Source organism: Natrix helvetica (assembly GCF_964273705.1).
Source record: "Natrix helvetica genome assembly, chromosome: 5".
NCBI classification, from domain to species: Eukaryota; Metazoa; Chordata; class Lepidosauria; order Squamata; family Natricidae; genus Natrix; species Natrix helvetica.
The window spans coordinates 10,278,068-10,298,919 of record NC_138551.1 but is presented as its reverse complement, the minus strand read 5'-3'; the positions used below and the strand labels follow the sequence as shown (position 1 = coordinate 10,298,919).

Below are 20,852 nucleotides of genomic sequence, written 5' to 3'. Positions count from 1 at the left end.
CTCAGAATTCCCCAGCCAACATGCAAACCCTGGCCAGAATAGCTTCTTAGCACTTTGTAATATTATCTACTTTGCTGTATTTTTAGGCATCTTATGAGAGGTAAAGAAATGCTTTGGATTCCTATACGTCAGATTACTTCTACTACCAAATTCAAAGAGCATGTTCTCCAAGCTCTGAAATCAGGTGTCCATAACTACTATAAACATATTTGTGAGAACGTTGAAAACTACTAGCGATCTTAATTTTTCTGCTCCTTACAACAAGAAAAATGCCTGGCATTCTCTCAGGCTCTTCTGCATAGGCTGCATCTTTGTTTCAAAAGAATAAATGAAACAAATGAATACATCTGATTTTTGAAATAATCACTACCAAGACATGTATGTCATGTTGCGTGGTTTCTTAAACAAAGAAACAAAAGTTTTCTTAACAAACCTGGCTGGCACTAGACGCAACTTCAGAAGATGCTTTGAAACAGCACAACAATCCAGGGCTGGAAGGGACCTCAGAGGTCATCTAGTCTAACCCCCTGCTCCCTGGCAAAATGGACTGCTAAATTGGCCACACCCACCCAGTCACATGACCACAGGCCCATGCCCAGCAAGCCACACCCAGCAAGCCACACACACAGAACTGTGGCAAAAAAAAAATATTATTTCATAAAATATTTCACCAATAGTTTCTTTTATCGAATGTTTTTAATATTTTCTTGAGCAGAAAAGCAGTTGCTGTTCTTGTGGTAGGAACGGAGGGAGGGAGACAGGCAGGGTAGGAGGGGGTGGGGGGAAGGATTCCTGAATAAAGTTTTCAGTGTTGTACATTACTCTTTGTTTAGGAACTGTCATCCTTTTGTGGTGAAACTAGTTGAAGACCAGGAATCTCTATTGCAACCTCACCTGGGCATGAGGCTGCTTGTGTAAGCCCTTGGGGAAAGGAAGGAATGGAGGACTTGGACAAATGATAAACAGGAGGGGTGATGAAGGTTGGAGTTGTCTCCTGAACGTCCTGCACAGAACGCTTGCTTGGAGGGCGATTGGTGACCGCCTGTACCTCTGCTTCCTTCTGTTTTGCTGATGTTTCTGTGGAATTAACATGATGGGAATGTAGCTCTTGGTCTTTAGACTCGGACTGTAATTAGACAAAAGATACCGAAAAGGCAGTTGATGTCATTCAATTGTTGCTAATCATTTCATTGCATTATTGTATTTTAAGTCTTATAAACCTCTTCTCTCCACAGCCTTTAGACAGAATTTAAGATCAAAATATAACAGAGATGGTTATTAAAACAACGGCATCACACAAAAACCTTACGAGCAGATTTTCATCTGCCTGTTTAATCAAGCCAGGTCTTAAGTCGCGATTTATTGAGTTATTATCTAACTGAGATATCTGTTGGTTTGCTGGGTGAATTCCAGTCAATGTGTTTTAAAAAAATAAACTACGCTTAACAACCCAGGGATAAATATTTTCTGCAGATGGTAGCTGTCCGAGGAACTTACCGGATGTGGAAATAATTGGCAATTTGCAGTGACAGTTTTGGGATCTTCATCCGCTCTGCCTATCACAGAGCCTTTGCACAGGCCTCTCAACTAGGAGAAAGGAGAAAGTTTTCATCAACAAAATCCAAGAAATTTAACCTGCCACCATTTCTAATATGCAGTGGGATAGCACTGGGTATGGTTGATCAGATGTTCTGTATCAAAGGGCCTTCTCCATTTCTCCCTGTGGTTGACATGCCATTTGTCATCAGAATGACCATTTCTGTTGTCCCATTAGAGGGGATGGAGCCTCCATGGGAAAGCTGAATTCTTCTGCTATGCTTCTTACAATCTTAAAATCTTTCTTAGCATAGTAATCAAACCATTCTATGGATTTCTTGAAGTCAATTTTCCAGAATATTGTTCTTAGTTGCAAAGTCGTGTCCGACCCATCGCGACACTATGCACAAAGCTCCTCCAGGCCTTCCTGTCCTCTACCATCCCCCAGAGTCCATTTAAGCTCACTCCTACTGCTTCATGACTCCATCCAGCCACCTCATTCTCTGTCGTCCCCTTCTTCTTTTGCCCTCCATCTTTCCCAGCATTAGGCTCTTCTCCGGGGAGTCCTTCCTTCTCATTAGGTGGCCAAAGTATTTGAGTTCCATCTTCAGGATTTAGGACCTTCTAAAGAGCAGTCAGGGTTGATCTCCTCTAGGACTGACGGGTTGGATCGCCTTGCAGTCCAAGGGACTCACAGGAGTCTTCTCCAGCACCACAGTTCAAAGGCCTCCATAGCCTGCACTTTTGTTAGCAGGGTGATGTCTCTGCTTTTTAATATGCTGTCTAGATTTCCCATAGCTTTTCTCTCCAGGAGCAAGAATATTTTCGGAAAATGAAATGCGTTTTGGTGTTCCGGATATTAATTTTGGTATATTAATAATTAAATCCTTATAATTATATACTCTTTGATCATTGTAGAATTCTCATGTAAAATTTTAGAAATTGATAACTAACTTTATGGTTCATGGGTTGGCTTGGAAAATAATGAATTACTATGTCTGAATTCAGATGAAAACTAACTGGAAACGACTTCTTCCTTCATTTGTTAAGGTCTTCTTTAAGGTTGGAGAGCCAGTTTTTTGGGATGATAAGGTTATTCCAGCTAGGAATGGAGTTTGTTTAGACCAGAACATTATCAATGTCCATTCCAACATGACTCTAACCCTGCTCTCCATTTCTAGAAGGAAGACATGTAGAATATGTCCTTAGGTTGAATGGTAAAAGTAATGGTCTTAAAGCAGGTTTAGATATTAGCATCTTCCGAGACTTTAATGTGGTTCATTATTTATTTGTTTATTAAATTTATATGCCACCCATCTCAGTGTTCTGAGTGACTATAGTGGCTTACAATAGAATAAAAACATAGGAACTGGGTATGTTTAGCTTAATAAAAAGAAGGACTAGGGGAGACATGATAGCAGTGTTCCAATATCTCAGGGGTTGCCACAAAGAAGAGGGAGTCAAACAGTGGTGGGTTCCTGCTGGATCGCACCGGATCGCGCGCGCTCCCTTTCAGCGCTCCACCTGGCTTGCGCGCTCCCTTTCAGCGCTCCACCTGGCTTGCGCGCTCCCTTTCAGCACTCCACCTGGCTTGCGCGCTCCCTTCCGGCGCTGAAACCGGAAGTACAGTCTTGCCCCGCCCCTGGCGAAGCAACGACGCCTGCCTGCGCTCCACCAGCTCGGCTGGGAACGGAGATGTTTCCTCAGCGGAGCGGAGCGCCTGAAAAGACTTTTCAGGCGCTCCGCTCCGCTGAGGAAACATCTCCGTTCCCAGCCGAGCTGGTGGAGCGCAGGCAGGCGTCGTTGCTTCGCCAGGGCCGGGCAAAACTGTACTTCCGGTTTCAGCGCCGGAAGGGAGCGCGCAAGCCAGGTGGAGCGCTGAAAGGGAGCGCGCGCGATCCGGTGCGATCCGGGAGGAACCCACCACTGGAGTCAAACTATTCTCCAAGATACCTGAGGGTAGAACACGAAGTAATGGGTGGAAACTAATCAAGGAGAGAAGCAACTTAGAACTGAGGAGAAATTTCCTGACAGTTAGAACAATTAATCAGTGGAACAGCTTGCCTCCAGAAATTGTGAATGCCCCAACACTGGAAGTCTTTAAGAAGATGTTGGAGAGGGGTATCACCAAGATGCGTGAGCGCCTGTTCGCCGCCGCCTGGCTCCCGCGGCTTGGCGCCTTCCAAATGCCAGTGAATGGCACTCTGCATGACTGGAGAGGGTGGGTGCGCACCCACCTCCCAGCCTCATGATGCATGGCCCAGCTCTCATTACGGAGCCAGGGCACCTTTGCCGCCGCCGCCATCCCAGCCTGGCTTTTTCTGCAGCTTTCAACCTGAGTCTTTTGGCAGTGGCCGCTCTGGGTGCACACTCTATGGTTCTACGCTCTGCAGGCAGCTGGCCCACAACCATAAAGCGTGCACCCAGAGCGGCCACTGCCGAAAGACTCGGGTTGGAAGCCGTGGAAAAAGCCAGGCTGGGATGACGGCGGTGGCGGCGGTGCCCTGGCTCCGTAATGAGAGCTGGGCCATGCATCGTGAGGCTGGGAGGCGGGTGAGCGAGAGCGGAACAGCCCCTCGCGCAACCCCCTCTCCAGCCATGCAGAGCACCATTCACTGGCATTTGGAAGGCGCCAAGCCGCGGGAGCCGGGCGGCGGCGAACAGGCGCTCACGTGGCTTGGCGATACCCCTAGGTCAGTGAATGGCGCTGTGCCCAGCTGCAAAGGAGGTTTGCCGGGTGGCTGCTCGTGAGCGTGGTTGCTTCATGGCTGTTCACAGCCATTCGCCCATGAGGCTGTGCCAGGCTCTTTGGGAGCCCGCTCGCAAGAGAGCAGCTGCCCAGCAACCCCAAAACAATAAACCCTCCCCCCATAATAAAGCCCAAGCCATATTTTGTAGGTAAAAAGAAAATAAGACCCTGTCGTATTTGGGGGGAAACACGGTAGCTCATATGAACATCTGCCTCCCAGTTGTTCTTCATTTGCTAACCTACAAAGCACATTGATGGATAAAAGAATTAAATAGGAAACTACTCAAGGAGAGAAGCAACCTAGAACTAAGGAGAAATTTCCTGACAATTAGAACAATTAATCAGTAGAACGAATTTTTCCAGAAATTATGGGTGTTGCTCCATCACAGGGGTTTTTAAAGAAGAGATTGGATAATCATTTGTCTGAAATGGTATAGGGTTTTCTGCCTGAGGTTAGACTAGAAGGCATCTAGTCCAACTCTGTTGTTCTGTTCTGTTCTGATATGAGCAGTGTAAAATTTGGTTCTTTAGAAGACATGTATTGAATCATCATATCAAGCTAGGTTTTATGCAAGATTGTGAATACTTACTGCAGTTTCAGATGGGAGGAGAGAGCACTGAGTGAGGTCAGACACAGGTGTACTTTTACGACAGGCGGTCTCATGGATGGTGAATTCTATAGCATCCAAAATACCATACACCACCTACAGAAAGTCATAAGCATTTAGAGTAGGTCACATTGACTGCAGGAAATGTTCCTCATAATTTTGGATGCCCTATCAATCTTTATTACCCTGAAGTCTTACAGAGAGGCCCCGTGATTCTTAGCACTAGGAGAACTGGTAGGAGGTCAAATGTTGTTATCAAGAAGAGGACACAAATACATTCCGTAATCAAATGGAATGTAACATTGTAGAAAGATCAGAGTCCCATCCATGTGGGAAATTGGAGGTTTCCGGGAAACTCCCTGGCAGATTAACATTTTCTTTAAGTTAGATTTTGCAGATTTTGAGAATCTATCTGTTCACTTCTTTTGGTAATAATGTAGAAACCAACTGCCCTCTGCTGGAATTATTTCTATTATTTTTCATTTTTACATTTTGCAGAAACCCTGGGTACTGTAGCAGTCTCTGCACAAATCAAGGATACAGCATCAGCTTTCTGACCTCCTTTTAAAGGTAACGGTTCCCCTCGCACATATGTGCTAGTCGTTCCTGACTCATCTCCATTTCATAGCCAAAGAGCCAGCGCTGTCTGAAGACGTCTCCGTGGTCATGTGGCCAGCATGACTAAACGCTGAAGGCGCCCGGAACGCTGTTACTTTCCCACCAAAGGTGGTTCCTATTTTTCTACTTGCATTTTTTACGTGCATTCGAACTGCTAGGTTGGCAGAAGCTGGGACAAGTAATGGGAGTTCCCTCCATTACGCAGCGCTAGGGATTCGGACGGCCGAACTGCTGATCTTTCTGATGGACAAGTTCAGTATCTTAGCCACTGAGCCACCTCTGACCTCCTTTTACTGGTCCACAATAGAAAGTGTCCTCACTCATTGCATTACGGCGTGGTATCACGGCTTGACAGCCGTGGATAGAAAGACATTACAGAGAGTGGTGAGCACAGCACAAACCATCATGAGCAGTTCTCCTGATACCCCTAGATGACATCGCTAGGGCTCTCTGCCTTATAAGAGTGAGGAAAATCCTCAGGGACGACTCACACCCTGGTTAGCCCTTCTTTATTCTCCTGCCATTGGGAAGGAGATATAGAAGCATAGACAGCCGCACAAACAGGCTGAAGAACAGTTTTCAGACTTCTGAATGGGAAATAACTTTACGACAACATAGTACAATTGACCTGCAGGGCTGGTGCAATGTGCAATAAGTTCACATGGTGCAGTAGGATTGTGTGTGTGTGTGTGAGTAGGATTCACTGCAGGGGTGAAATTCAGCCGGTTCTGACAGGTTCTGGAGAACCAGTAGTGGAAATTTTGAGTAGTTTGGAGAACCGGCAAATACCACCTCTGACTGGCCCAGAATGAGGTGGGAATGGAGACTTTCAAATATCCTTCCCCCAGGAGTGGGGAGGGAATGGGGATTTTGGGGTATCCTTCCCCTGCCACGTCCACTAAGCCACACCCACCGAACCAGTAGTAAAAAAAATTGAATTTCACCACTGATTCACTGGGTTAGGGGTTTTACTGTCTTTTACTGTGAGTTGTATTGGGTTGGGTTGGGTGGGGGTATATTGGGTTGGGGGGGTGTATTCTGTACTCTGACAATAAAGGTTTGAATCTGAATTCTTGCTCAAAAATATTCCACCTCAGTTTTACCTGTGAAGTTGCTTTGGTGACCTTAACAATGGCAAAATAATGATCATGTTCATTTTCAGCATTGAATTTGGCCAGGCTTTTTCTTGCTATTTCCTGAAATCTCTCTTCAGAAGGATCTTGGCGAATTGGACAGCCAGGGCAAGGAGGATTAGAATCTTTAGAGGGGGAAAAAAGTATCATTTTAAAAGTTGAGACAAGGCATTTGAAATACAGTATGAGCTTGCATGTTTCAATGACCTGAAAACTGAAAGCTTTTATCAGCTTGAAAATTTAGCATCTTTCTCCAAGCTGTTTTTAGCTAGGGTCGTAATTGTTTTGCAACTTGACACAATTGTACAGAACCAGTGAAGCTTGGTTCTAATCTAAAATGGACACCTAACATCAAAAAAGTCATCAAAAAAGCACAACAAAGAATGTTCTTTCTGCGCCAGCTCTGGAAGCTCAAACTGCCGAAGGATCTGCTGATTCAGTTCTACGGAGGAATTATTGAGTCTGTTATCTGCTGGTTTGGAACCATAACTGTCTAGTTTGGTTCTGCAACCCAACAAGACAGACACAGACTTCAGGGGAGAATTAGAACTGCAGAAAAAAAACAATTACTCCCAACCTGCCTTTCATTGAGGACCTGTACACTGCACAAGTCAAAAAGAGGACTGTGAAAATAACTACAGACCCCTTGTAGTTCTCGCTCTCTACATGGGGCTCCCCTTGGGATGCACCCGAAGGCTCCAGCTGGTCCAGAATGCAGCCGTGCGGGTTATTATGGGGAGTACTAGGTACTCCCATGTAACACCTTTCCTGCGCGAGCTGCACTGGCTACCTGTGGCCTTTCGGGTGCGTTTCAAGGTGTTGATCGTCATCTTCAAAGCGCTCCATGGCTCGGGACCTAGTTATTTGCGGGATCGCATTCTACCCCATACATCCCTGCGACCAATCTGCTCTCACAGAGAGGGCCTCCTCCGGGTACCATCCGCTAAACAGTGCGGGCGGGCGGTGCCTAGGAATAGGGCCTTCTCTGTGATGGGCCCAACCCTCTGGAACGACCTCCCCCCCCGATATTAGAACCACCTCTGATCTCCGCTCCTTCCGCAAGAAACTCAAGACCCACCTGTTTCGAGTAGCTGGTCTGGCCTAATTATAATTATAATCATAACTGTATTTAACATCTATTACTAACTTTCCTGGATGGCTTTTTAAATTTTATATTGGGGTTTTAAATGGGTTTTATAATTGTTTTTAATTATTTAAATTGGTTTTGGGGTTTTATATACAGACAGTGTGTGTGTGTTGTTTCTGCTCTATGTCTTATGTTATTTTCTGTTGTTTTGATTATGAATGGTCTGTACACCGCCCTGAGTCCCTACGGGGAGAGGGGGCGATCTATAAATTAAATAAACTATAAACAACTATAACTATAAACTTGTATCCTGGACATAAATTGTTTCAACTCCTACCCTCAAAAGGATGCTATAGAGCATTGCACACCGGAACAACTACACACAAGAACAGTTTTTTTCCTGAACGCCATCACTCTGCTAAATAAATAATTCCCTCACCATTGTTAAACTATTCACTAAGGCTGCATTACTATTACTATTAGTCTTCTCATCGTTCCTATCACCCATCTCCTCCCACTTACGACTACAGGGCTGTAACTTTGTTGCTTGTATCCTTACGATTTATATTGATATTTATTGTTTCCAGATTTCTTATTTGTGCCCTATGACTATCATTAAGTGTTGTACCTGAACGTATCTTGTCTTTTTATGCGAACTGAGAGCATATACACCAAAGACAAATTCCTTGTGTGTCCAATCACACTTGGCTAATAAAGAATTCTATTCTATTCTATTCTATTCTATTCTATTCTATTCTATTCTATTCTATTCTATTCTATTCTATTCTATTCTATTCTATTCTATTCTATTCTATTCTATTCTATTCTATTCTATTCTATTCTATTCTATTCTATTCTACTCTACTCTACTCTACTCTACTCTACTCTACTCTACTCTATCCCTAGTCCTAGTCCTAGTCCTAGTCCTAGTCCTGCCTTGCCTTGCCTTGCCCTGCTTTACTCTGCTCTGCTCTATCTTTGGGAAGGGTACAAATCTGAAGGCAGGAACCAATAGAAGAGAATACCTATAGCTCAGGGTTGGATTGGGGAGTCCTTGGTGCTCTCTCAGCTTGGTGGCTTTGCTTGTAAATGGTTGTTACCTAATGCTATCTCTGACTCCTTGTGCCAATCAGTATTGGACTCCAAAAGCAAACTCAGTTCAGATTCTTTTTCCCTTCTGTTTAATTGTGTCTGATTCCTGGAGATTTCCTGGATAAGCCCCTGCAATTTTCTTGTCAAAGTTTTTTTTCAGAAGTGGCTTCCCATTATCTCCTTCTTAGGGCTGAGAGAAAGTGACCGATCCAAGGCTACTGCTGGCTTCATGGGGGAAGGCAGGAATAGAATTCCCATTCTATTTCCCAGTTTCTAGCTGGATGCCAAAGTCACCACAGTAAATTGGCTGTCAATCTGGAAGACTGTTTTCTCTTATGATTGAATGACATTCTAGAACAGGGGTCTCCAACCATCGTAACTTTAAGCCCGGCGGACTTCAACTCCCAGAATTCCCTGGCTTGCTGGCTTGCTGGCTTGCTGGCTTGCTGGCTTGCTGGCTTGCTGGCTTGCTGGCTTGCTGGCTTGCTGTCTGGGAAATTCTGGAAGTTGAAGTCCAATGGGCTTAAAGTTGCCATGGTTGGAGACCCCTGTTCTAGAACATAATAACATTTGATAATGAATATGCCAAGGCTGAAGTAACTTTTAATCCATTATAGATTAACGCCTGGTGAAGGAGGTGCCTCTTTAGCTAAAGTTCAGAATACTTTGGAAATGACTTCTAGCTCACACAATTCACTTTCTCGCTGACAAAGCCATGTTGGTAAAGCTTGAACCATGCATGAATTGCCAAGGTTCTCATGTACTGAATTGCAAATGAATCAAAGCTGGTTGTTTTGCAAAACAGACTGAGATGTAATCAAGTAACCATTTTAAAGCCTAGCTAAGAAACTAGAATATGTATTAGTTGCTTAGCAATTTCTGCTCATTTTTCAAAGTTCATGCTTCTTCCCAACATTTGTACTCCTAAATTTATTATGGAAGGTCGCTTTTAGAAAATTACAATATGACACAAGGAAGTAAAATAATCTATAGTGAGAAACAACTTGTCAAAGCTAATGTAAGCTTATAACAACAGTTCTTGTTAAGTTTTACAAAATAATATCCTATACTAAGAAATAAAATGCTGGTAGAAAGTGCACACAGAAAAAAAGTATATGAAAAATGCATAATTTTGCAATTAAAAATATATAGAAAAGGAAATTGGGCCAAACTGTAACTGTGGTTGAGAAACGGAATAAAATAAAATTGCAGGTGTAGCCTAAAATACCCGCATGAATGAAACTTTAAAATTTAATTTTGCGGCTTCTGAATCTACTTTTAAAACTTCGTTGGGGATATCTGTAAAACTACAATTGCAAGATATAAGTGCTCGGATAGATATTTTTTTGCAAATTTACATGCAACAAACATGGAAAATACATACGAGGGAATAAAATGCAGTCAGTTCTGTGCATGAACAAATCATTTGTATTCCAGTTGATTCTAATTATTACTCTGCATTGGCCAAAGATCTAAAACAAGAGAAAGTAGCTTGCATTAGTTTGCATTTCTTTTACCAATGATTCCATGACACATAATCAAAAGGTGCATCTTTTCCACATCTTAGATTCAGAATTACATTATCCTTCCATAATGTTTTCTACACCTCTACAGCATCCACATTTCTTCCTGGGATTTTGTACAACCTCACTGTCTTTTTATTGCACTGCAGAATGTATTAGGAGTTACTAGGAAGAGCTCATCCGTGCAGCGTAGATGATCGATCCAGCAGACGTGATCTCAATTCCACCTGATCTACTTCCTGCTTTAGACCAAACTTAAAAGGCCAAAGGCCAAAAGTATTCTCTTGGAAAATTAGTATTTTAGAAGGCTTCAGAATGATGGCAAAGTATCAGAAAAGGAGAAGAAAAATGCCCACAAGTCCTGAGATTAAAACCTTGGAGGCGATTTGAATGTTTTGTTTGACATAGAACTGGGAGGGAGGGGGGAGAGGTGGCCACCCATGGTACCAAAAAGGGGTTCATTAAGAAGTAGTCCAAGAACTGTTTCCTTTCCTTTCAGGGTGCAGAAATGGAAGAACCAGTTTAAGTTGCGGAATAAAATATTTGGAGGACCTTTCCCAGATGTAAGAGCTGTTCGGACAGCGGGACTGGCCTGCCAAGAGAAATTATGAGCTATTTTTTGAGTTCCTGCAGTGAGTTGGGGTTGAACCCCTTCGTCTCCCTCCCTTCCAATGCACATTCACATGTACAATGCCATTGATTTAAAATGGCAACTAAGTGCAGGGAACTATCATGAACACAAGAATGCCAAGGGAGAAGTAGTGAAAGTGTTCTCAAAAGAGATGTTTGTTACCACATGGCAAGTGAGTGGAGTGACTCCCTCAGCCTCCTTGGCAAACAAGTTTTAACTAGGGCATACAAAACCTTTGCCAGACCAATTCTTGAATACAGCTCATCTGCCTGGAATCCACACTGTATATCAGACATTAATCGATTGAGCAGGTCCAGAGGTATTTCACGAGAAGAGTACTCCACTTCTCTACTCACAATAGAATTCCCCTATGCCACCAGACTTGAAATTTTGGGCTTGGACAACCTAAAACTATGCCGACTAAGGTCTGACTTAAGCATAGTACACAAAATTGTCTGCTACAACGTCTTACCTGTCAACGACCTCTTCACCTTCAACCTCAATAATACATGGGCAAACAATCGAAGGTAAACCGCTCCAAACTTGATTGCAGAAAATACGACTTCAGCAACAGAGTGGTCAATGCCTGGAATGCTCTCCCTGACTCCATTGTTACATCCTCAAACCCCCCAAAGCTTCAACCTCAAACTGTCTACTGTGGACCTCACCCCATTCCTAAGAGGTCGGTAAAGGGGGGGTGCATAAGCGCACCGGCGTGCCTAACGTCCCTGTCCTACTGTCCCCATTTATTTGTATTCATTTCTTTTGTTCATATTCATGTTTCTATGTATACCTGCTATCTTATACATGTTTGACAAACGAATAAAATAAAATAAAAATAAGTTTCAAAACCCAGATTTAACTTTTTTCCATACCCTGCTGATAGTTCTTTAAATATGGAGGTCGATTACTTACAGTCTCGTATGGATGTCTAAACTCGCACTCTCTCCACGATTTTTTACTCAAGACGTGGCATTTGGTTTCCAACACATCCAAAGTGAGGAAGTAAATAGATTCATCACCCTGTTGCAGACAAAGGAAACTTTTGAAAAGAGTCGAACGAAGAGTTAGATGAAAATTAAGTGACCTTCAAATCAAAATGCAAAGAAGGTCGTTTACTCCAGAGGGAGTAAACTGGACTGCTGACCCTGGTTACTGTTTGGCTAGCCTTGCTTACTGGGCTTCTCGCAGCCAGAGGCTGCTGGAGGTGCATGTGAGAGCTTTGGCTGTGAAGGAGGAGCCAGGCGCCCTCGGAGCTTTAGAAAAGGATGGAGAATCCGGCTTAAGAAATCCGCCCCGTATTGTTCGCAGCGGGACTGGGAAGGAGGAGGCTGGAGGAATTGAGAAAGGAGGAGGGGGCAATCCAGCTGCTGCGAGATAGCCTAATGCAGGGGTGTCCAAACTTGGCAACTTTAAGACTTGTGGACTTCAACTGCTGGAGGTGCATGTGAGAGCTTTGCTCCAGGACTTGTAGTAAATGTGAGGGACGTTTGGTAGCAAAGTTGGAGCAATAAAGGGGAGTTAGACCTGTTCTCTGGCTGTGTTGCTTTTGTGCCACCTACAGGTCATCACAGAGCCAGTGTCCACAGAATCATGGTTTACTCCAGATAGTTTGTTTCATGTGGCAAAACATTTATTTTAATCCTAGCAAGGGTGAATATCTATTATCATGAAACTGATCTCAAATGGCTATCTTAGAATGTCTTGGACAGATGTCCCATTTTAAAAAAGAGGGTGGAAATGATCAGCGATAACAAGATCTGCCAGGGAATATATACTAGTTGCTTGACATAGTCTAATGGTAAAGTGGCTTCAAGTATGTCTTTTTATTAGGGCTACCAAATCTCAGCTATATCTCTTGGGTGCCATCAAGTGATTTTGTAGATTTCCCCCGCTGCTCAAATACATTAGTGCTACCATGATTGGACTACAGAATAGGTAAAGGTAAAGATTCCCCTCGCACATATGTGCTAATTGTTCCTGACTCTAGGGGGCGGTGATCATCTCCGTTTCAAAGCCAAAGACCCAGCGCCATGTTCATGTGGCCAGCATGACTCAATGCCAAAGGTGCACGGAATGCTGTTACCATCCCACCAAAGGTGGTCCCTATTTTTCTACTTGCATTTTTACATGCTTTCGAACTGCTAGGTTGACAGAAGCTGGGACAAGTAACAGGAGCTTATTCCATTACGCGGCCCTAGGGATTTGAACCGCCGAATTGCTGACCTTTCTGATTGACAAGCAGAGCATCTTAGCCATTGAAGCACCACGCCCCAACAACAACAACAGAATGGCTGGCGCTAAATGCAAGGAAAGAAAAAAGGCAGTAGAAGGAGAAGATCTTACCTCGATTATTTTGTGGGCATCAAAAATGCGTTGCAGGCCAAGAGCGTAACCTACTGTCTTATCTTTATTGAATTTGTTGAGGGCCACATCTGCAGCAATCTTTATCTCTGAAGAGTTGCATGGTACACCCAGAAACTGAGTGTACAGAAGTGGAACGGAAGCCGCTGCGTGAAACAGCTGTATCCCAATTAAGAATGAAATTAAAAGGGCCATTCTGGAATTTTTTGCACAATCACAGAAGGCAGCAACTACAACTGGAGACCAAGGCTGTGACAGAGCTCTGCCTTTCTATATATACTTTGAAATCAATAGCTAATATTTGTCCTTCTACCGCCTGGTGTCCCTTACCTTTAAACTTCAAACTATGTGGCAATGATTGTATAATACGCAGCTTGGCAGGGGGATGCTCATCTAAGGTTCATCTAATGTTTTTGGATTAAAATAAGTTTTACTGCAGAAAAAGACCTCCCTTCCTCCCTGCAATTCTTCTGTAAAAGTAGACATTCACGTTGACCTTATGCCTAAATGGATGCACTTTCATTTAATCAAGATTTTTTAAACAAACTTAAATGTATTGGCTGCCTTACTCAAGTGGACTCCGCATGATGTTTCTAGGCGGGCCATAAATACTAGCAAAATATTGAAAGCATGTTTATAAATTATAGGTATGACCAGCACCATTGGCCATCTAATGAGAAGGAAGGACTCCCCAGAGAAGAGCCTAATGCTGGGAAAGATGGAGGGCAAGAGAAGAAGGGGACGACAGAGAATGAGGTGGATGGATGGAGTCACAGAAGCAGTCGGCGTGAGCTTAAATGGACTCCAGAGGATGGTAGAGGACAGGAAGGTCTGGAGGAACATTGTCCACAGGGTCGCGATGGGTCAACCACGACTTTGCAAGTAACAACAACAATGACCAGCACATATTTTTTGATACTGTGCATATTAGAATAGAATAGCAGAGTTGGAAGGGACCTTGGAGGTCTTCTTCCAACCCCCTGCCTAGGCAGGAAACCCTATACCATTTCAGACAAATGCTTATCCAACATCTTCTTAAAAACGTCCATTGTTGGAGCATTCACAACTTCTAGAGTCAAGCTGTTCCACTGATTAATTGTTCTAACTGTCAGGAAGTTTCTCCTCAGTTCTAAGTTGCTTCTCTCCTTGATTAGTTTACACCCATTGCTTCTTGTTCTACACTCAGGTGCCTTGGAGAATAGTTTGACTCCCTCTTTTGGGGCAACCCCTGAGATATTGGAAGATTGCTCTCATGTCTCCCCTAGTCCTTCTTTTAATTAAACTAGACATACCCAGTTTTTGCAGCCGTTCCTCATATGTTTTAGTCTCCAGTCCCCTAATCATCTTTGTTGCTCTTCTCTGCACTCTTTCTAGAGTCTCCACATCTTTTTTACATTGTGGCAACCAAAACTGAATGCAGTATTCCAAGTGTGGCCTTACCAAGGCATTGTTAGCAATAATATGACATTGTGGTTGTGACTGATCAGAAAATGGTTGATATGTTCACTGCAAAATGTCTGAGACTGTGAGGGTGGCAATCACAAGATATCCATAGATACGAAGGCAAACTAGACATTTGTCTTTATCTCTCCACTCCCAAGTTCTGTATTTTCCAGATTACTAGCTTATCATGAACTAGTACAATGCAGTTTGTGGTACTGAATTGAGAGGCAATTGAAGACTCTGCTCCTGACATGATTTCTCAATTCAATCTATATTCAATGTTGTTTAAATTTAGGTTAAAATTAGGGGGTGCCTTATGAACAGTAATGATCAGAAAGGGTTGGGTACATGTTCTGACCCCTCCTCTCTCCACGCCTGTGAACAAGGCAGAACACAGGCTTGGCTGTTTGCCACTGTTTAATTGCCAAGATAACAAACCCTTTGGCTGAGGGCCCAGATAACTCACGTACAAGAAAAACAACCCAGATATTCCCAACGAATCAAACATGGCTATAAGACATAGATTTTCTTAACTACTAATTTGAACGGTTGTTTCCTGCAAATGTCACCTCCCAACGCCTCACCTATAAGATCTCTTGGGAGGGGGCAATCCACAACCACCTGTGCTTAATCACCTTCTATGAGTCTGCCCACATAATTGCTGCTTTCGTTTCTCAGCCCTTCTCACTCTAGCATCAGGGACAAACTGCCTTTGATCCTCCCCACTGCTCCATGCCTCAGGTGCCTCCTGGTGGCCAACCAGTCCCTCTGGTCCCTGCTCTGAGTCTGAACCCTGCACAGGGTCCTCCACATCGTCCAGAGCAGACTCAAATGATCCCTCACTATCCGAGTCGATCAGCAGCTCAACCGGATCCTGCTGGGCCACAACAGGTACATATGCAATGTCAAGGTTGTTGAAAAACAATGCCTCCAAAGTTATGATGGTTACTCCTCAGCTCAGAACCATAATTGAGCCTGGAGTTATGGTTGTAAATTGTTGAGTCATTAAGCAAATCACCATGTGACTAGACCTGATTTTATGACCTTTTTGTGGTAGCCATTAGGCAAATGCTAAGAGTATTAAGTGAACCGCAGATGCATTTTTGGGGGGCCAGAAATGCTGAAAAATAGTAAAAAGAAAATCAAAAATTGTGATCATATATGTGTGGAATGATGCAAAGTCTGTTAACCCTGAAATCAGGGCATAAGTACGGTAGATTTGGGGCTTCATCGTAATTTTGAACCATTCTAAGCTCAACTTGGGGACGCTGTGGCTCAGTGGCTAAGACGATGAGCTTGTCAATCAGAAAGGTAGGCAGTTTGGCGGTTCAAATCCCTAGCGCTGCCTAACGGAGTGAGCTCCCATTACTTGTCCCAGCTTCTGCCAGCCCAGCAGTTTGAAAGCATGTAAAAAATGCAAGTAGAAAAATAGATACTTGTTCTAACTACAGTGGTTTCCACCAAGGTCCTCTGTTCCGGCGGGAACAGAGGTTTAATCTTATTGGTCGAAAGGCCTGACAGCTCCCTATAAAAGAGCTGCTGTCAGACTCAACCTTGGCTGGATTGTTCTCACTTGTTGTACTTAATAAAGAGCTGTTGTTACCGATAAGCTTGTGTGTGCCTATCCATTACCCAATCTAACAGGAACCACCTTTGGTGGGAAGGTAACAGCGTTCTGTGCGCCTTCCGCATTTAGTCATGCCATGTCACATGACCACAGAATTGTCATCAGACAGCGCTGGCTCTCTGGCTTAGAAATGGAGATGAGCACTGCCCCCTAGAGTCGGGAATGACTAGCACGTATGTGTAAGGGGAACCTTTACCTCAACTTCCTTCTGGGCAATTCTCAGAATACTTCATCCTTCTATGACACTGTGAACAGTATCTTTCTCCTAACCAGGTCTTTCAAATTACCACTTTGAGGAAATAATATAAATAGTTTAACACAACTGTTCCAATAAAACAACCAACCTGAAAACAGCAGATACAAAATTTACGCCCAGGTTTTATTTTAGGAATGAATGAATGAGGGAGGGTGGGAGAAAGGAAGGAAGGAAGGAAAGAGGAAGAGGTGGGACACGATGGATTCCATTGTTTTATTGTTTTCTGAAGGAAGGTAGCCGTTGGAGCTGGTCAACACCTCTCTTGGGAACCTATATTGTCCTGAAAGGCTGCGGTAAGAAGAATAGGTTTTGAGGAAAAGTCTCTTTTTTAAAAAATGACTTGAAACTCACATGCCATTGGCATCTGAGGGAAGAATGGAGACCACAGAAGAACTGGGAAGAAATCCTTGAGTTGTGGAGTCCAGAACTGCAAGCGGCAGGAATAGGGAGACTGAATTATGGGAGGTTATATGAGGGAGACTGGCCAAGTCCAGTTTGTTCCAAGAGAAAAGAATGTACTGTATGTACCTCAGTGTTGAACAGCGGAGTCCTTGGTGCTCTCAGAACTTGGTTGTTTTCTTTCAGATATTTCATAACCCAACTATGTTTGATTGTTTGTTTATTTGTTGGATTTATATGCCGCTCTTCTCCCAAAGGACTCAGGGCGGCTTACAACATTAAAAAAAAACATATTACAAAAGTTAAAAAAGAAATTAGATAGAGTATCCAAAAACAAACCCGATTAATATGAACAATAACATTTTAAAAATTAGATTAAAATTAACAATTACATCAATCATTTATTTTATTCTGTTAGGGCCAGGCCGGCTTGCTGGAAAAACCAACTTTTTAGGGTGCGTCAGAAGGACCGGAGGTCGGGGATTATGCGAAGCTCCGGGGGCAGCTCATTCCAGAGGGAAGGCGCTCCCACAGAGAAGGCTCTCCCCCTGGGGGTCGCTAGCCGACACTGTCTGGCCGATGGGATCGTACTGGACGGTGGGAAGCTACCGGTGGCAGTAGGTGGTCTCGCTGGTACCCTGGGCCTAAGCCATGGAGCGCTTTAAAGGTCATAATTAGTACCTTGAATCACACCCGGAAAACAACCGGCAACCAGTGCAGGCCGCTTAAAAGGGGTGTAACATCTTTTGTGCCTATCACTGAAGTTACCTAGTTGGGCATGTCTGCAAGAAAACAACCATCCTAAGAGCACGAAGGATTCCCAGACATGCTAAAGTTATTACTGTTCAGTCTAAACAGTTTAGCCAAAAAGATTGGATGACCAGGAGACAGCATCATTTTAGTTATCTTACTGTTGTTTTGTATGTCTATGTTTCTAGTGTTATCAGGAGAAATACCAGGTAGTGTTCAGAGCAGCTTCTGGTTTTTGTTTTTGCACTTCAACATTAAGCGCATTTCAAAATAAATTATTTCAGGTAAGTTTATGAACTTGCTAAATCAACTAGTAACATATTGGAAATGATGGTTACCCTAAAAGTTACGCTTCGAAAAAACCCCAAACAGCTCCCAAATGATGCAAACACGTACATCCAAAACGATCGCACAATATAGTCAGGAGACTAAATTCCAGTATTTGAGGGGCTGCCACAAAGAGGAGGGGGTCAAATTATTCTCCAAAGCACCAGAGAGCAGGACAGGAAACAATGGTTAGAAACTAATCTGGGAGAGAAACAGCCTGGAATTAAGGAGAAGCTTCCTAACAGTCAGGACAATTCACCAGTGGAGCAGAGGTTTCCTCCAGAAATCATGGGTACTTCATCACTGGAGGTTTTTAAGAAGAGACTACAGTCAGTCACTTATCTGAAATGGTATAGGTCAGTGATGGCGAACCTTTTCCTTTTCCCATCCATCTGCACATGCGCGCACAACCTCTCCCCCCCCTGTGAATGCACGCACGACCACCCTGTGCATGTGCGCCCTCTATTGGGGGAGTTTTTGCAGTCTTTCGTAAAGCCTGGGGGGGCGGGGGAGACCATTTTTGCCCTCCCCAGGCTTCACAAAAGCCAACGGAGCCTGGGGAGGCTGAAAAACGGCCCAACGGCCCAACCGGAAGTTCGGGAATGAAATTCCGGTGGTCCATTGGGCCTGTTTTTTGCCCTACCCAGATTTTGGAGGCTTTCCTAAAGCCCGGGGAGGAGGAAAACAGCCTCCTTTGGCCCTCCAGAAGGCTGGCCGGTGCGTATGTGCGCGCCAGACCTGAGGGTTGCCATGCTGACAAATATGGCTCCGCATATCACCTGTGGCAAGCATGCCATAGGTTCGCCATCACAGGTATAGGCTCTCGTGCTTGAGCAAGGGGATGGACTAGAATACCTGCAGCTCATTCTATTCTAAACTACCTGGGGATTGCATTAAATCAGAGTACAGGAGGTAGTCCTCGACGTATGACCCCAATTGAGGCAATACTTTCTGTCGCTAAGTGAGACATTTGTTAAGTGAGTTTTGCCCCATTTGACGACTTTTATTGCAACCCTTGTTAAGGGAACTGTGGCAGTTGTTAAATTAGGAACATGGTTGTTAAGTGAATCTGAGTTCTCCATTGATTTTGCTTCTCAAGAGGTCACAAAAGGCGATCACATGACCCCGGGACACTGCAACCCAGTGACGTGCGGTGAGGTTTATGACTGGTGAGGCTGGTGACATCATCAAACCGCGTGGTTGCTCCGATCGCACGGGCGCAGCCCAAACAGAGAAGTTTCTCTTCTCAGAAATGTCAGAAAGGTACAGGCAGGCTGCCGCAGCTCCACTGAGAAGACATTTCTGAGAAGAGAAATGCCTCCTACCCCCCCCCCCCTTTCTAGCACTGATGATGTTACCTAGGCATTTTTTGCATCGGGCAAGCCCGGGATCCTTGCAAGAGGAATGGGACCACGTGTGCAGGCGGCTCCTCAGCGCACAGCCTCAGATTAGAACAGCCGCGATCCCCTTCCCCTGCACACGTGGTCCCATTCCCCTCCTTCCTAAGCCAACATGAAGGGGACCGCGGCTGTGCTGATCTGAGGCTGGCATTGAGGAGCCGCCTACACACGTGGTCCCATTCCCCTTGCAAGGATCTTGGGCTCGTCCGATGCAAAAAATGGCGAGATCGGCACACTTGGGGCTGCTGCTGAGATGTCCAGGGAGGCTAAACCAAGCTGTGCACCTCTCCCACCCACTTTCACGGCTTCCCGGAGTATTTGTTTTTATTTTCATGATGAGAGCGGTGAGGCTCTGCCTCCCCTGCCTCCCCTGACTGCACGTCATTGCTGCAACCATCATAAATATGAACCAGTAGCCAAGCATCCAAATTTTGATCACGTGCCCACGGGGATGCTTCAATAATCTTGTGAAAAACTGTCGTACGTCACTTCTTTTTCAGGGCTGTTGGAACTTTGAACAGTCACTAAACGAAAGGCGGCCGCACATGAGAATCAGCAACGTGAAACAGGGCAAAACGTAGCCTTCTTTGCGATGTTTATTGGTTAGATCGAGCGCCACCCCCTCATCCTCCTCTCTTCTTGCGCTGTTGCAATCTTCAGGGACGATCATGCCTTGGCTTGATGCGTGCCACGATAAACAGAGTGCTGACATGGTCTGTGCAACTACAGATCCTCGGATATAAAAAGTGAATTCCAGAAGTTCAAAGGGATATTTGTTTTGTTGTAGGTCTGGTGTTAGCAAACAGAGTAGCAATTTCATGGGCCATGCAACAGACAGATTCTCTGATATTAGAAAGTAGAGATGTTATGTAGTTAACTGCAAAGTGCACGCACTCACACATGCCTCTTTCCATTTCTCTATTTTCCTAGTTTATTAGCCAGTATAGTCAGTTAGTGGTGCTCAGAGATGGTATTCTATTTTCTTCACTACCGGTTCGGTAGCGGGAGCGCACAAAGGTAAGTCATCTGTGTACCAAGTTTGTTTGAAATTGCTTGAGGTGTTCCAGAGCTATGCTGGAACAAATATACCGTACATACATACAGACAATACAATACAATAGCAGAGTTGGAAAGGACCTTGGAGGTCTTCTAGTCCAACTCCCTGCCTAGGCAGGCACCTCTCATCTTTCAACTTCAACCTGTGAGGCAAAGATTAGAAAGGTATACCTTGGCAGCAGGGAGATTGTCATTTGTGATCATTTCCCGGCAGAGTGAGTTTTCCCCCTAGTCTTGTGTAATCCAATGGTGA

The 20,852-nt window shown here is 44.3% G+C and overlaps 1 protein-coding gene across 1 annotated transcript; it reads right to left on the bottom strand.

The window, feature by feature from the left end:
• Window positions 1-642: 642 nt before the first annotated feature.
• LOC309392429 (fetuin-B-like) lies at window positions 643-13,604 on the bottom strand. The gene is made up of 7 exons (XM_081953637.1): window positions 13,324-13,604; window positions 11,893-12,000; window positions 10,208-10,295; window positions 6,615-6,769; window positions 4,876-4,989; window positions 1,498-1,587; window positions 643-1,126 (listed from the first exon to the last, which is right to left on the bottom strand). The coding sequence occupies exons 1-7, from the start codon at window positions 13,534-13,536 to the stop codon at window positions 830-832; spliced, it is 1,065 nt and encodes a 354-aa protein (XP_081809763.1). The 5' UTR covers window positions 13,537-13,604; the 3' UTR covers window positions 643-829.
• Between the last annotated feature and the right edge of the window lie 7,248 nt (window positions 13,605-20,852).